The sequence below is a fragment of the Ovis aries genome, chromosome 17, assembly GCF_016772045.2.
Source record: "Ovis aries strain OAR_USU_Benz2616 breed Rambouillet chromosome 17, ARS-UI_Ramb_v3.0, whole genome shotgun sequence".
NCBI classification, from domain to species: domain Eukaryota; kingdom Metazoa; phylum Chordata; class Mammalia; order Artiodactyla; family Bovidae; genus Ovis; species Ovis aries.
In genome coordinates this window covers 43656999-43675155 of record NC_056070.1, presented here as the reverse complement: position 1 = coordinate 43675155, position 18157 = coordinate 43656999, and the positions used below count along the sequence as shown (strand labels likewise).

At 38.0% G+C, this 18157-nt stretch overlaps 1 protein-coding gene across 7 annotated transcripts in view; it reads left to right on the top strand.

Moving 5' to 3' along the window:
* GUCY1B1 (guanylate cyclase 1 soluble subunit beta 1) overlaps nt 1–18157 on the top strand; it is a 53314-nt gene that overhangs the window by 9971 nt on the left and 25186 nt on the right. For 6 of the 7 annotated variants that reach the window (XM_015101545.3, XM_060400671.1, XM_042234414.1 and 3 more), the window contains 2 exons: nt 8291–8391; nt 10142–10260. In XM_015101545.3, the coding sequence (XP_014957031.2) occupies nt 8291–8391; nt 10142–10260 (220 nt within the window). Of the gene's footprint in view, nt 1–1889; nt 6659–8290; nt 8392–10141; nt 10261–18157 lie in introns of those variants that run through there. The other variant, XM_060400676.1, reaches the window with a different exon arrangement.

Sequence of the window (18157 nt, the reverse complement as noted above, 5' to 3'; positions counted from 1 at the left end):
TTGAAATGGGCATTTCTTATATAAGCAATAGCAGAAGATATAGCAGTAAATTATAACATCTCTGTTTGGAAGGGTCAGAGTTCACACATGGATATAATAAAAGGATTAAGAACACTGCTTTTGGATTACCAGTTGCATAAACCTTCAAGACACTGGGTTGGATTCAGGACAAGACTGACTCCTTTAGCAAGTGTCTCAAAGGCAAGCCTCTGTGGTGCTGTTTAAAGGCCGTGTCTAGACTATAGATGGGCTTCCCTGGTGGCTCAGCTGGTAAAGAATCCTCTTGCAATGCGGGAGACCTGGGTTCGATCCCTGGGTTGGGAAGATCCCCTGGAGAAGGGAAAGGTTACCCACTCCAGTATTCTGGCCTAGAATTCCATGGACTGTATAGTCCGTGGGGTTGCAAAGAGTCGGACACGACTGAGCAACTTTCGCTTTCACTTTCAGAAATGTAGGTAGATGTTTATGATGCTGAAAGTAAATTTTGAAACCAGATGAGGAAGCTCCCCAGGACCTGCAGTATTGACTGTAACAGCTCCTGTACGTAGGACACTCACCACATATTCCGCAGTCGTGGTCCTTTTTAGGCTTTGTTCTTGTTAACTCACATAATCCTCATGCCCACCCTAGAGGACAGATTTGTTCTTTCTTATTTTAGAAATGAGGGAACTGAGGCTTCATGACTAACTCCTACCTCAAGCCACCCATGTCTTCATCATCGGAGCAGAGATTGGGACACAGGTGGGCTTGTAATGATAGTATTATGTGCTTTCCCATAAACACAAAGGACTCAACAAACTTCTCTTTTCCAAAGACGATTTAGCATGAGGATGGGCAGCATACATGTGTGTTACTGCTACCATCTTTGTTTTTGTTTTCCTATACTTTTCACGCGCTTGTCCAGGTACATGTGGCTGTTACATTTTTAAAGGTGGTTTTACTCAGAAATAGGGCTTCCCAGGTGGCACTAGTGGTAAAGAACCCCCCTATGCAGGAGACGTAAGAGACTTGGGTTTGATCTTTGGATTGGGAAGATCTTCTGGAGGAGGGCATGGCAACCCACTGCAGTGTTTTTGCCTGGAGAATCCTCATGAACAGAGGAGCCTGGCAGGCTACAGTGCATAGGGTCACAAAGAGTCGGACATGATTAAAGTGACTTAGCACTTATTCAGAAATAGAATGTCTACATCTACAAAGAATATCAGGGACTCAGGACTTTTGAGCAGCTTGTGCGGTTTTGGAAACACTCTGAGCTGTGGTGCTTGTGAGGAGAGTTCAGGATGAAGGACACACAGGGCTGAGGGAGTCATTTGTTTTATGAAGCTGCTGAACAGGGCTCCTTTGAATTGTTTGCGATTGTGTTTTCAGAACTGGGACAATTTACTTATGAGATTGTCTTGTGCCACCACTGGACACAGTCAGAAAAAATACTGTTATGTATCCAGAGTGGGTCTTTGGTTAAACCTGTGTTACCTGTGAAAGGATGACTGTCACCACTTACAGGACTTGGATGAATGAAGACACTGGCCTTGGAGGACTGACCTTCACCATCTGGTGAGCGGTCAGAGCATAAGGCCTCTCCTCCAAATCCCTCCAAATTAGTGTCTTCTTTAGGGACTCAGACTTTCTGGGAATCTTCAGATCATGCTGTTGAAAATCGAGGGGCTGTTAATGCTTTCGTAACCGCTCCTAAAAAAGCTATGTAGATTTTTAATTTGTAAATGACATAAGTAGTTATTATGCTTCATGGTGGGAGGTTTTAATTTTAATGATTGGACACAACCCAGCCTTGAGGATGTCCTTACCTCTCTGTAAATTAGACAGACCATCCTGGGATTTATTGTCAAGATGCTGCATACTGTCTTTAAATACAGCTTGTGGTAGGGTAACAGTGTTTACAGGATCAGCAGCCCTGGGAGCTGTCATGAGTTGGGCTGATTGATATAGGCTGAGTTTTCTGCCTGAGACCAGACTTTGAGACTCCTGTATTCAAGACACCTGTGTTTAGCCTCTCCGGTATTAGAATTCCTGTTCTCACACCTTCTTAGGAAGCTTCTTTGCCTGCTAGCCAGCAGTTTCTGTAGTATACTCAACTTACCTGAAAGGTTCATAATAGCAGGAACTCAGCGTCAGAATATGAATTCAGTTTCTGTCCATTCACATCCCTTAGGCAAGGAAAATCCCTTAGGTATGAGTTCTGAGAAATGCTTCCTGGATATTTCTCACAGCTTTTGTACCTACTTGAAAAAGATAAATAGTAAAGACATTCCTCAGTTTGAGAATAAATTGGACTTCTGCCAGTAATGTTTGATTGTTTGATTTTTGGTAGGAAGTTTGGAAACGTGTGAAGGATATTTAATTAATTCATTTCTTTTAAAACATGCACACATTCACTGAGTGCATACTCTAATCTAGGCACCTGTGTTTAGACATTAGTGATTAAAAAACAAAACCCAAACCACAAAACCAAAAAAATCCTACCATAATAAACATGCCCTTGTGGGAAATGGTAATTGGTGTAAGTAAATGATCAATTTAAATTCCAGCAAATAGCCATCTCTAAAAGTAAGTAGGAAATCAGTTGCTACTGGGAAAATTTTTCATGGGTACAGGATCAATTTTCAGATACTTTTTATGGCCACAAATGAATAGAATTGTTTCCTGTTTTGTCTCCAGGTGAAACTCAGGACTTTATTTTTAAAGCTCTTTGGAGAAATGGAGCTTGCTTTGTTTTGGCTGCCTGAAGTCATGCATTTTGTCAGCTAATGACAGATTGAGTACAGCTTTGGTTTAATGGTTTGGATGCTGAGTGGACCCTCCCCCCTTCTTCCACTAGCTGTTTCCTTGTCCTCCTCCTGCTCCCCCCTCCGTCTTCCCCACCTTCTGACTCTTGCCAGTTAGATGTTTGGGGTGTTGAGTGTGTGAGGAGCCCTCTCCCTAGATGGGTTGTGCTCCTGTTGCTCGGTTCTGCCTATGAGGAGTGAGCTTGCACATCCTCTGGGGACATGGGGTGAGCCTGGTCCTTCTTCTCCCTGCTGTGCAAGGGAAGGCTGTGACCTGAGATGTGGATGAAACCAGGTCAGCATCTTTCTATCTGGGTTTACTTGGTTGAAGAAAATGCCCTTTTACCTCATCTGGACTTACTTACGCCAACTTAAAACAAAGCTCTCTAAATATTTATCACTGCCTGCAGATTCCTTTCATAGAATAATGCACCAACCAGAGAGAGCTAATGCTTAACCCTGGAACAATTGTTAAGTATACAGGTAAAGATAACACACCCTGCTGTTAGTCACACTGGAAACTGTGGAAACCTATATTTGTTTGGGTTTATCCAAGGGATTTTTATAATTATAATGGGAAACAACAGAATGTAATAACACAAACCCAGATCGTTTGATGATAGCAGTTTCATTGGTTGCCATTTGACAGATGAACAGTATTGACTACATTTTAATCCAATTTGCCTATGGCTTGATATGGTACTTTTTTGTCACCTGAAAATCATTGGAGGAAAAAAAGTCTTTCATTTTCAGGGAAATTTTCTATCATATTTCTCAGAGAAGCCTGTGTTTTCCTCACATGTAAAAAAAGTATGCTTTAAAATATATCAACATATAAAACAAAATTGGTGCTCAAAAATATATTCTGAATAACGAATGAGTCTAGAAAACTTGGTCAAGGTATATGGCTGAATTTGGGTAATTTAAGTACAAAAGGAACTCTACGTGTAAAAAATAAATCAAATATTGTTAGAAATGATGTATCTGTATATTTGATTGATCCTTTGCTTTTAATGAGAAAAACACTTGAAAGCTGTGGGATGAGAAAGTGAAGGACAGAGAATTATAAGGTGATATTACCTGGATTATGGACGGTGTTCATGTGATCTTAATAGTAGTTCACATCCCAACTTTGCCTACATTTGTTGGTCACCCTCTGTGATTCTGGGTAGCTGGTGAAAACACATTTTCTTCCCTCAGAGATCAGGTACATCTGAAGGATTGTTGTTATCACATCTGTGCTCTCTGGAGGCCAAAATGTTTGGCAGCATAGAGTCTGAACAAGCCTAAATTTACCTTTAAGTTAGAAGAAAAGCAGTGTTGAGAATTGAGACATTCTCTCAAAATGTCTACTGGCTCCAGTGGCCAAGTTGCTGGAGAGTAATTTTTTGGATATTTACTTCTTTTGCACTGTAAATTCTCCTGCTCAGTATAATGGAGGAAACCAATTATCAATGAAATGTTTGTAATATCCTCAATTAGCTTTTACTCCGAAAAGGGAAGAATTTGAAGAATGGGCTACGGAAAGAATTGAGTTGGGTCCAGAGAGATTAGGTCCTAGACCTATATGGTCTCCTGGAGCCTCTGCTCAGACATAACTTCAGGATGCCTCGTGTGGTCACTACATACCCTTGCATCCTGCCCCTCCTCCTACATCCCCACTTGTCCCTTCATGCTGATCTCATAATAAATTATAAAATTTGCATATAAATTATGTAAACATAATAATTTATACAGATTGTAATAATATATGACCTTAGTAACATATGCTTATTGTTTGTTTCCACCAGCTAAAGTGTAAACTCTAGGAGGGCAGGGATCTTTATGTTTCATTTATTGATACATTAAACATGCTCAGAAGAGTGCGTGGAGCATAATAGATATTCAGTTATTTGTAGCAAGACTTCTCCCTGAGGGGGAAAAAAGAATAATTAAAGGGTGACCCAAAGATTTCTGAGACGAAAACAAATAAGGAATACTAACTAAGCTTATTGAATAATTTATCGGAATTCAGTGTGAAATTTTTGAGAGGGCGATTATTTCCTTTCATGTACTACTCTTTATACTTTAGGCTTCCTCCAGGGAGCATGTTGGGCTGATTATTCCAGGAAGTAAAGCTTAAAAGATAAGGGCACTTATTTTATTGAAGCAAGAGAAAGAAGAGGGATGCATTGACTCATGGTTAGGGGATTTCTAGGGAAATGGCCATTTCTCTGCTTTATGCAGAATTTTGTATTCTGTTTAACAGTTATGAATTGATGACTGTTTCTGAAAATCTAAGTGCATTACAAAAATTTATGTTGTTTTTTTTATTCCAGTTGGAAGAAAAAAAGTAGGGCATAGTGAGAGCATGAGTTAATTTGTTCTTTATTATATATTTAATTTAAAAATTTTTATATTTTATTAAATGCCCTAAATCAGAGTCTTCAGAATTCCAGTGTGTTGACCAATGCTGTTTCATAATAAAATGTTAGTTGTAAAATGAGAAAAATCAGACTCTGTATATCCTTCATATCAGCAATTCCATTTCCAGGAATTTATTCTAGAATAAATTAGAATTTAATTTAATTCTAAACCTAGAATTTTCATAGAGAAATAGAAGTATTAGCTACAAAGATACTGATTGCAATATTTTGTTTGGACTTGTGGAAAAAAAGTATTTAATGTCGACTAAAACTTCAACATGCCTAACCAAAGCAATTTTATGTAGTCAAGGTATAGAAATACATTGATTGACATGAAAGGATGTCCATCAAATAGTAAGTCAAAAAGGAGGTTTTAAAACTGTATGATCTGGTATGTGTTATATACAGTTATTTTCAAGCATAAACAACTTGAATATAATATTAGCAGTGAGTGAGTGAGTGATAGTTGCTCAGTTGTGGCAACTCTGTGATGCCATAGACTATAGCCTGCCAGGCTCCTCTGTCCATGGGATTCCCCAGGCAAGAACACTGGAGTAGGTTGCCATTTCCTTCTTCATTATTGGCAATGTAGACACATAATGCTTCAGGAGCTTAGAACATACTTTCATACCCTCTCTACAGCTGTGGAAGGAGGGTTATATTATTGGTTTCATTTTGGAAGAGAGGGGTTTTAAAAAATTTATTATATTGAAGTATAGTTGAGTTATAATGTTGTATTAATTTCTTCTATACAGTAGAGTTTTATATATATATATATATATATGAGAGTTATATAATATATATATATATATAATTTGCATTCTGGTTTGTCACAAGCTATTTAGCACAGTTACCTGTCCTGTACAATAGGACCTTGTTGTTTATCCATTCTGTATAAAATAGTTTGCATCTGCTAATCGCAAACTCCATCCCTCCCTGGAGAGAGATGCTCATGTGCTTTCTGTGATTTGTTCATTTGACAGGTAAGTCCTGGGCTCTGAAATTCATATCTCCGTGCCCACCAAAATCATGCATTTCGCCCTACATGTACTGTTATGTGGAACTGCAGGTGTATACATGGTCCACTCTGCAGAACACACAGTGTCTGGGGGCATCTCCATCCTACCTGAATATCAGCTGTCCTGCTGTTTGGAGCACATACAGTGTCATGGCCACAGGTGGCTGCTGTGACAGCCCTGCTTCGAGGAGGAGAAGGCAGTGAGGCTGCGGGGTGGCATGGAGGAGCCGTCCCAGCCCTGGAGGTGACAGTTCACCCAGTTTCCTTCTCCCGGAGCTTCGGGCTGAGACAGCTGGGTTGGGCATCAGAGGTGCAGATGTGCACTCTGCCTGTGTTTGTGCGTCTCACCTAGACAAGGTGTCTGACACCTCAGGCAGTGTTTTGAACGATGGGTTTTTCCTCCTCTTTAGATGCTGGTTTGAGAAAAATGGGCTTCCGTGGTGACTTAAATGGTAAAGAATCCTTCTGCAACGCAGAAGACCTGGGTTTGATCCCTGGGTTGGGAAGATCCCATGGAGTAGGAAATGGGAACCCACTCCGCTGTCCTTGCCTGGAGACTCCCATGGACAGAGGAGCCTGGTGGGCTACAGTCTATGGGACTGAAAAGGGTCAAACACGACTGAGTGACTAACACTCCACTTCACTTGAGAAAAATAACCCCAGCCCTATCAAAATAAATATACAATCATTTGACCGCTGGTCAAATGATAATTCTGATTTCCTTTCACTAACCTCATGTGCATTTTGAGCTGCTGCATTTGTTATGCGGCGGATGTGATGGAAGATATCATCTCTCCACTGGGCACCTCAGACTCACATGTTTAATATGAAGCTCTGGATCTTATCTCTTGGTCTGCATCCCACTGTCTGTCCTATTTCAGCTCCTGGTGACTGCTACCTTCAGCTGCTCCAGCCAAAACCTGTGTCCTCTGGTGTCCTTCCCTTTCATCCTGTGTCCAGTTCAGCAGGAATGTGTGGAAGCTGTCTTCAGATTAGCTGGGGTCAGGGCTGCTTGTTCCCTGCACTGCTTACACCCTGAGTCCCATCATCAGCCTTTCTCACCTGAATGTCCCAGTGGCCTCCTAGCTGGTTTCCTCCTCTGTCCCTGCTCTGTTCTTGCCCTGTCCTTTCTATGACCTTGTTATGACCTTTCTGTGTCTTGCTCTGACCTTGCTATGACCTTGCTCTGTCTCTGATATGATCTTGCCCCGTCCTTCTCTGACCTTGCTCTGACCTTGCTCTGTCCTTGTTCTGACCGTCCTCCATTTTATACGCCTTCAGTCCATGCCCAGTGCAGCTGGAGGGTCCATCCCCTCATTGAGGCCTCCATTGTTCCTCCTGCACCCTGCTAGTGCTTTGCACCTGCGAGCTTCCCAGGCCTCTCAGGGCTCCCTGCAGAGATGCTTCACAGCTGACTCCACTGCCAGCTTCTCCATGATGCTTCTGGTTTTGTACTTGAGCCCCGGCCCCCACCGCCTTGACCAGCTTTACTTTTCTCCAAACTAGTTACCATTATCTATAATCTATGTATCTATCATCTATCCATCTATCATCTGTGTATCTGTCCATCTACAGTTCAGGCTTTCAAAGAGTTGGACACAGCTGAGCAACTGAATTGAAGTGGACCTATCTATCTAATATTTATCTTAGCTTTATGCCTCTTCTGTCCCCTGTTCTAGAATACATTTGTCCCAAGAGCTCCCTACTTATCCCACTAAAGGGTGAATCTCTAGGGCTTCTAACTGTGCCTGGGACACATAGGGACTCAACATATATTTGCTGACTGTTCACTTAATCAAAAGCTATTTCTTGATTATATTCATTATTGGGTATAGTTTTGGGCATTAGAGTACTATACAAATGTTATTCTTGTTAAAATTACTTAAATATATTATTTTTAATTTGGAAAGGGAGATGTGAAATAAGATTTTTTTTTGGATAGGTATGTGAAATTGATTTAAACAAATTTGCTAAAAGTGAATTCTCTTTCAAGTAAAAAATCATTTTTATATGATCATTGTAGGTATAGTATCTGTTCTTTCCTTTCAACTTTTCACCCTGTCTGCCTTGTTTTTGTTTTCTAGAAAAGAGGCACAATTAGATGAAGAAGGACAGTTTCTTGTCCGAATAATTTATGATGATTCTAAAACATATGATTTGGTTGCTGCTGCAAGCAAGGTCCTCAGTAAGTTGAACGTGACTTTCTTTCTTTGGCTAAGCTGCACGTTGATGTCCAAGGGCATGCATGGTCCAAGGTCGCGTTGTATAGTTGCACAGGTTGTGCACTCTACAACCCTGATGGGAGGACAGTCACATATAGTATTAGGCTCAGGCTACACTAAGTTGTGTTATTCTTTTTACAAACTCTTTAGAGAATAGAGGAGCTCTCTGCCCCTCCCCCACAAAAAGCCATGCGTTGGGGAAGCAAAAAATTATTGATACTTAATGTAATAAGTTAATGATGTAATAATAACTTAATGTTGCAGTGTCAACATCACAGTAATTACAAAAATGTATTATGTAGAAAATCTTACCTCCAAATCTCTTTTGTGATCACAAGTTTTGTTAGGTAATGGTAAAAGAAACAAGAAACTGAGATCTACATGAGACAAAACTCATGCAAAGAAGGCAAAGTAAAAAAAAAAATGCTTCATTGGAAAAAAGTTGTTCTCAAAGTAGTATCTATTATCATTGTAGTACTTAATTTATAGTGAGGCTACAGTTTGCATAGACTAGATGGATGCTTTTTAGCTTTGTCAAAATAGCTAGAAGAGAAAAGGCTACCTTTTGTAAAATACAAGAATTATCATAAAAGTATGATAAATTGTTAATAATAATAAGAAAAATATCCAGCATTACTAGTAATCAAAATTGACACAGATGTGAAATAATTTTTATATAAATTTGGCAATTAAAAAATTAAAAATCTAGTGTAGTCAAGGGAAGAGTTAAAGGGGAAATCATACACATTTAAAATCTGATGGGAAAATAAACTGTTTTGGAGAATAATTTTGCATCATCAGTCAAAGTCTGTTTAAAAATGTTCAAATTTTAGAGATATTTAGAAAATTTTCATAAAGAAATAGAATTATTTGCATTAAGGTGTATGTATATTTTCATTTCAGAGTTACTTATATTTTCAAAAGTTGGAAAAGCCTGCGTTTTGAGCAAGTGGGCATTGGTGAAATGAATTGTTGCATAACTATGTTAAATAAGACTGATTAAAATTGATATTAGGAAAAATTTTAATTTTAGGAAATAACAGTAATTGAATATTAAGAAAAAGGCAGGATTTTAGGCTATATATCATTTGTAACCTGATTATTAAATATGCATATTTTTATAAAGAAAAATGATTTTGCACCCAAATATCTGCCTGGTGGCTCAGACGGTAAAGAATCTGCCTGCCAGTGTGGAAGATTTGGGTTCAATCCCTAGGTTGGGAAGATACGCTGGAGAAGAGAATGGCTTCACACTCCACTATTCTTGCCTGAGAAGTCTGTGGGCAGAGGAGCCTGGCAGGCTATAGTCCATGGGGTCACAAAAAGATACAACTGAGCGACTAACACTTTCACTTTCACTTTTCATTTTCATGTGCATTCTTGATGATTTTAAAGATCTTTCTCTTATTTTTCAGAAAAAGTAAGCTATACCTTACATACAAGTTTGAGAAAGCTCAAAATTTTGTCACAGAACCTAAGAAACTGGTTGCTTTGCTTTTAAGTACAGACAAACTGTTAACATGTCAAATGCTCTCTCCTCAGATTTCATTGTATTTTCCTGGCCAGATATTTTTCCTGTGATCTGTTCACTGTGCAAAGAAATTGAGGATATTTAACATTTTTGTCATGCACTTATCTTTATTCCTGCCTCTAATGATTTTCTACCTCTAATATATTTTGTTTCTGTTGTTGCCTCTCAAATCTATAAACCAGATCTCAATGCTGGAGAAATCCTCCAAATGTTTGGGAAGATGTTCTTCGTCTTCTGTCAAGAATCTGGTTATGATACAATCCTGCGTGTCCTGGGATCTAACGTCAGAGAATTTCTGCAGGTGAGCAGTTTGAGGTCCTGGTCTAAAAGTTCTGATTTTCTTTTTCTCCCACGTGGGCTCTAGTTTGTTCATTTGGCTGGATGAGTGTCTAGCTGCTGAAAGGAAATCATAGGGGCATTTTCCCTATATCTCGTAAAATAATAATCATTAGATGGTCTTGAGTACATTTTAGCATTTTTCCTTCACATTTTTTCTTTAATTTTTGGTTCTGACACTAAACATTCAAGTTCTAAGCTAGTGGTCTCTGAAAGACTCAACGTGTTGTGATCCATTCAACTGCTTTTAAAAAAATAAGTTTTGTGCTAGTAGCTGTGCTTTTATGTATATAACCTGGGCTTGTTTTCTAAGTCATTCTGACTTTAAGTAATTAAATAATTCATCAGTATCTGTAAAGTTCTACCTGAAGCTCATTGTTTCAGGGAAAGAGCCTGCCACCAAAACACGTTTGAGAATCATTGCTCTGAGTTACATATTAGTTAATCTACTCTGGAGAGGAAAATAGGAACTCTTCCAGAGTCAGTCTCAGGTGAAGTCAAGATAAATAATATCACCAAAGGCTTTTGTTTTCTTGTTAAACTACTTAATTTTTTTCTTTTTACTAGTGAATGACACATCAGGTGGGAGACTATTTTGGGATCAACTGTCCTATTTTAAGCACAGGCATTTTTGAGACTCTCATCTTAAAATGTGCTAACATTGAACATTATGTGGTTGTCTGTAAAGGATATTTCTAAACTGGCCTCTGAGAGCAGCCAGATCTTGCTGGAAAATGATGTCAGTGCAAGACCAGCTGAACTGGAGCCCAGCTTGGAGGGAATGTAAACGACTTTCAGTCCAGCTGCGTTATTGATTTAACAGCCAAAATAAGAACTTGAGTGTTTAATCAAAATGTCTGTTGTTTACATAGTGACATTTTTCTTATAAACTTAAAACAGTATTAAATCAAGATGGAAACCGGTTTCCAGTCTCTGCCACGGATTTACCAAACTACTGGTGTCCAAAAAAGCTGCCACTTCCAAATGAAGTTGCTGCCAGGAGATACTTAAATTAACCTTTAACAGGCTGTATTTAAATGAATTATTTTACATGGATTAAAGTTTGAGTTATGGGGAGGGAGATGGGAGGGGGTTCAGGATTGGGAACCCATATACATCCGTGGAGGATTCATGTTGATGTATGGCAAAACCAATATGATATTGTAAAGTTAAAAACAACAACAACAACAAACAAACAAACATAAATTGGACTTCACTGAATAAAAATATTTTGAGATTTGGGGGTTAGAATACATTCCCATTTTTAATAATTCTGTTGACTCCTGGTCCCTTTCTCAACTAAGTTCCAGTTGCAGCTCCTTTCTCTTAATTTTGTCTTTCTCTCTCAGTGGTCACATCTGTGCTGACAACACAATCATGCAAATAGTTTACTTTTACCTTTACTCATTGTGACTGTCTGCTAAGTGTCCAGTGGCTCAGTTGAGGACTGGCGACTCCTGGTGGTTTCTCCTGGTTCTAGAGGTGTCCTGCCTGCAGGCTTGCCTCTAGGGTAAAATGCACACTGGGCTTCAAAGAGAATGCAAATAGCTCGGGTGTGTTTAATATTTGATTACATGGTAAAATGATAATGTTTTGGGAATACTGAGTTATATAAAAATGTATCATAAACATCAATTTCACCTGGTTCTTTTTCCTTTTTAAAATGTGCCTACTAGAAAATTTAACATATATGACTGATGTTTGTGACTTGCTTTAATGGCTCCTAAAGCCTTTTATTTTCACTGGACAGCATTGTTTTAAATAGTTCTGAGTCCGTTTTCATCAAAGTCAACAGGCAGTTTTAAAATTGCATGCAATTTTATTATTATTTTTGGGTGCAAGTATGAACAGTGAGGAAATTGGAAAGTTAGAATACTATAAAGTTTTCATTAATACTGTTTTTGTTTGAATGTCTTTCTGGTTTTGAAATTGAATATCTTGATGGCAAACTGGTTGTATTAACATATTGCTTTCCTGAAAAGTAGATATTTATGGTATGAGTAGGCTAATTTCAAATAAATTAAATGGACTTTTTAAAAAAAGTGCCTATGAAATAAAGCAACTGATTTTCATAAAGTTTTTTAAGGTTCTAGCTCACATATAAAAATCGACAGTTTTCATTACATAAAATAATAAAACATTCTTTATGATAGACAGCAATCCTTTGTAAAAGAGTAGGATAAACTAGGCCTTATTTTAAAGATATTTAAAAGATTTATTTGTGTCTTTCACCACTTGGTTTTAACTAATCATTAAATCCTTAGAGTCTGTTTCCTAAAAACTGAATTTTTCAGAATCCTACCACTTGTCTTCATTTCCCCTAGCCTTCCGTGGAACAGTCCACCATTCTCTACAGAATACATAGGTTTCCTCATCTCCATCTCCTCACCATTCTGTAACTAGTGATTTTTCTTAAAAGCAAATATATCTCATTCCATCATTTACTTACTTAAACCCTTCAGTGATTCCCAGTTGCTCCTTGGAAATGTAAAAAGCAATTAAAATAATTGAAACTACTTACACCCCTGTCTGTCTCTCTTCCTCTCCTGCAGCCCAGCCAAACAGAATTTCTTTCAGACCATATTTTTTTCTAACTAGCTTTCTCCACCTTCTGAGCTTTTGCACCTGCTCTTCCCTTTGTCTGGACAGTCTTCCTGCTCCTTTTCACCTAGATTGATCTTCTTCATCCTGCTGGTCAGATTACTTCTTGCAGGAAGGTTCCACTTGGAGTCAGGGAACTGACATTTCTCATGTTTTCACAGTGTGTGTAAGTCCCTACCCACGGGAGTTCTCACTGTAGATCATTTCCTGTGTGGGACTGGAATGTAAATCCCATGAGGCTGGGGGTTGTGTGTAGTCCCTTAATGATAGTATCCTCACAGATAATATCTGGGAATGAAAAAAACATATTTTAAAAATGAATAGTTGCTGTTTATACAAAACCCCAATAGCTCAAGATTAATTCTATTAAGGGTAAAAAAATTTGTTTTGAGTGAGACTATATAACTTTACTAAGAGATTGATTATAGATTGAAGTATGGAAGAGTAGACATACTGTAGACCAATTTCCTTTTCATATGGTTGTGGCAAATTACTGTTTATTAATTAGTATGCAACTGACATTACTTATTTCTCTTGAAATTTTCAAAATGTTTACCCTGACATTTCCATCCGATGCTCTCAGGTAACAATAAAATAGCTACTGAAATTCTAACATGGGAGACCACTGCCCATGCCCTGGGCCGGGCACCTCTGTTCACTTGCATCCTTCTAGGGGCCTTCCTTGGGGGTGTCTCTCCCAGCCTCTCAGTTGGATACATTATTAAGAACTACTGTATTAAAATACATATTTTCTGCTTTTCTTAAAATAGTTTTTATGTTTTCTGAGTACCAGGCATAGTATATAATAGGCAATCAGTAAAGAGTCTTTGAATGATAGAATTAGTTAATTCTGAGTTATATGTATATATATATATTTTATTTGGCCATTAGTAGGCTATTTTATCTGGTTAATAATGCTATTCCTTTATAAAAATTTTATAATCAAGTATATGCTGTGTAGATAATATCTGTAGTTCAGTTCCAGAAAAATATTTGTTTCTCATTTAGCTTTTGTCATTTCCTTTGATTTGTGTATTTAAACAATTTGACAATTTAAACAGCTTAAATAATGGACAATTCTCCTTTGAAAGGTTTTGCTGCCAATATAAAATTCCTGGTTCTGTTTACCCAATCTCCCTTGTGTTTTCAAAGTCAATTTAAGAATTTTTACATCATGCCTATTTTTAATCTACCTCAAGACTTTCACAAAAAATAGCTAAAAATTCTAAGTAGGTAAAGTAATAAAATATAAGAAACATTTTTATAGGAAGCTTTTTAGAAAATTATTCTTCTCTATACATTATACAATTTGGAATTGATTTTTCCTAAATGTTCTGTGAAACCATCAGTTTGAGGACTGTTGATAAAAATAGATAATCCTTGCAATTAATTATTATCCTTTTCCTGATTTAGTAACCAGAAATATGATTTATTATAAAAAGATAAACAAAAGTAGAAAGACATTTTGATTTAGGTTTTTGGATTTTATAGATTTTTTTCTGGTTTCTTGTCTTAAAGGTTAGACTGTATTTCGCAAGAATTTTTTTCTCTATTTTGCCACTTTCTTATTCTTGAATTAGGAATAAAATGTGGTTTCATGCTGCTTCTGTGGTAAATTTCTATGTGAAACTTTTAGTGTATTGATTAAAATAGTGCAGAGAATATATCAGATTTGAAAGTTCAATAAAATGCTGGTAAGGAATGTCCAATCTGATGGTATTCCACCTTAATCCATGCTCACCTTGGCTTTTGATATCCTATTGCATTATTGCAGGCTGTCTTTTCCCAAAATTGCTGCAATATGATTGTACTTCTCCCCCATGAAAAGTTAGAGCTCGCCCATATCCCCTATGACAAGGTAGAGCTCCCATCCCTTGGATCTGGGGTGACTTTTAGTGATTATTTGATCAGAAGAGTATAGCAGAAGGAACATTCTTAATACTTCCTAGGCTAGTTCATAAGAACTCTTGAAATTTCCATGAGTATCTTGAAGCACTTGCTCTTGGGATGTTCCCTGGAGGTACCCACCATGAAATGAGATGCTTCAACCACAGCAGCGGTGCTGCTGGCTGAGCCCTCGGGTGTCTGGGTGACCCATCTTGGGAATCAGCCTGGTGGAGCATTATAGTGACTCCATGGCAAACTTCCATGTCACTCCACTCTGAGAACTTCCCACTGAGTCCAGATAACCCATAAAAACATGAGAATAATATCATTGTGTTAAGCAAATAAGTCTGAGGTGCTTTGATATGTGGATAAATGGAACAGTGTTCTCTGTGCTGTTTTCTCCTTTATTTTTTGTGTCTGTGTTAGTAGGTATGTGTCCATATGTACACATATTTACAGAGAAGTTGAGCTTTGATTAATCTGAGTTTGAAAAGATAAGATTGTATATGGCCTCTGGGACTGTAATCCAAGTCAGTTCACAGCTGGGCTACTGATCCACTTTCAGTAGTGTTATATTATTTTCATGTAAGATATTCTTTACCTCCCCAGTAATTTTACAGACATAAAATGAAGCTAGATGGGTGTGGAAGGCTATCAAGTTGACTACTGAAAAATAAAGGAGTCATATATAATCTTAGAGGCCAGTTAGGATTTAAATTATGAACCTGCTTAAATAGCATAGGAATCTCAGTAGAAAAGCAAGCCAATACTCTCCAATCATTAGCTGGAAACCTCAGCTTCTTCCACTTTTACTGTGGGTTTGGGGCTGTTTCACTCACTCTCCCAATTCATATATATCAGAGTCTTCTGCCAGGGCCTGTGTTCAGCCTGTAATGGGATTTCCTTAAATCTGTGTTGGCTCCAGGTTTTGGCTTCTAACAGACAACACTGTAATTTGGCCAGCCTGCTAGGAGCAATCTGGGATTGATGGCCCATCTAAAATTCTTAAATGTTTGTGCAAAGTGTTATTTTGGGAAAGCTGAGGTTTTTTCCTGAACAGCTGTGAAATTCTAATACTTCCCTAAATTATTTATAATATTTTTTAGAAAAAAATGCACCATTCATTTTATTTTTAACTTTTGAATTTCAAAAGGAACTTTTCTCAACATCCAAATGCCAATTTCTGTAATCTGTATCTACTTGAAGAACATGCAGAATGTGAGAGCCAAGAGGTGAGTTTAATCAGTGTCTTACTGAGGACTATGGCCAGGGAGACAGCATTTCAGGAGCCTCTGAGAAACTATCCCAAAGACCTGAGGGTGGAAGTCAGTGTGTGTGTGATGTTGGCAGAGAGGGGCATGCAGTCAATCACACATCTCCGTACAAAGCTGCTGCGGTCACAAAGAGCAGGTATCATAGTTAATGTTTTTAGTGCTTCTCTAAGTGTGGAAGATGCAAGAAGCCAGGTTCATGAAAATTTTCTCCTGAAAATATCTGAAGGCCTGTTCTAGCAGTTCCCCTCATTCTTCATCCTCATCCTGACTTCTTTCTGGGGGCTGTTGAAGGTCAGCGGCTACAAGGGCTCAGGGACTAAATTCTTATAGAACACAGTGGCAAGTGGCATTCCTTAATTGGCACCTGAAATTTTAAAATTTGATGTTAGAATTTTTAAAGGAAGATAATATTTTGGAATTTTAAGAATTTTTCTTTGAATAATGTATATATTTTCACAGTTTTGCAAAATACAGTCAAATGAATATAAACAAAATTTTTTTAACATGAATTTAAAAGCAGTATAATAAGTGAAATAGTTTACACAGGTAATTTTATGACTATTTTCATTTTTTTATTTAATTAAAATTTCTCTCGAGATGATAGTAATAATAGGTAGTTTTAAAAATACTGTTTAAATAATTTTAGTGACTCAAGTATAATTTCTTTTTAAATAAATCCTTGTGTTAAGTTGATTCAGTCATGTCAGACATTTTGAACCCATGGACTGTAGCCCACCATGCACCATGGAATTTTCCTAGCATGAATACTGGAGTGGGTTGCCTTGCCCTCCTCCAGGGGATCTTCCTGACCCAGGGATCAAACCTGTGACTCTTACATCTTCGGTACTGGCAGGCGAGTTCTTTACCATTAGCGCCACCTTTACATTATTTATTTTAGAAAAGAGTCTCTGTATCTTTTCAGTTGGAAAGCTACTTCTCAAGGAGTTGCTTGAAGTAGAAAAGACAAAAGTATCATTAAATATTGAGTCTGGCTTGTTCTGACCTCATACCCCTCACACCCTGACCTTGGCGTTTCCCATCACTGGGGGTGAGTTTCTGCTTTACCTAGGTCCTGCTTCTTTCAGTTTTTCACGTTAAAATTCTGACATGACATCTTTCTTAAAAACTTGAAAAATGATTTTCAAATTACGTGGCTCTCACAAGTAAATACTGTTGTTGGGCTTGCTTTTCAGATGTGTGAGGAATCAAAAGAAAGGAAATACCATGCCTCATTCCTTTCCTTAAGCGGAGAGAGATTTGCAATGATTGATTTTTAAGGCTTTTTCCTGATATTAAACTTCAGTAATGCTCTCAAATAACACAAATGGCTCCCTTCTCTCCATCCACTAGAATAAAGATTCATTTTTAAAAATTAATTAATTTTGGGCGGGGCTGTGCTGCTTGGCTTGTGGATCTCAGTTTCCTGACCAGGGATTCAACCTGGGGCCACAGCAGGTAAAGCCTGGAATCCTAACCGCTAGGCTGAGCTTAACCATCACTAAGGGGACTCCTTAGAATAAGGATTCTTTAAAAAAATTATTTACTTGTTTATTTTTGTCTTTGGCTGCTGCTGTGACGGCTTTCTTCAGTTGCGGCAAGCACGGGCTACTCTTGTTGCAGTGATGGGCTTCTCATTGCAGGGGCTTCTCTTGTCGCACAGCACAGTCTCTCTAGGGCTCATGGGCTTCCATAGTTGTGGCTCACGGCTTAGTTGCAAGTGGAATCTTCCCGGACCAGGAATTGAATGAACCCTCTCTCCTGCATTAGCAGGCAGATTCTTAACCCCTGGACCACCAGGGAAGTCCTAAGGGTTTCTGAAGACTGAAAAATCTCTTTCTCAAAACGTCTAAGGCAAGGCCTTACTACGCCTATTTATGTGCATCATTTAGGAATTTTTAATTAGATACCCTGGAAGCAGAGGGGAATAAGGTATTTAATTCTAAGAAACTTCCCTCTGTACATATATATATATATATATATATATATATATATATATAATGCTTATGTTTATCATATTAGAAAATTTGCATTTATTTTGAAACATTCCAAAGTCTTTAAAAATATGAATCTTTGGAGTATTTCTCAAAGGACTAGTAAATC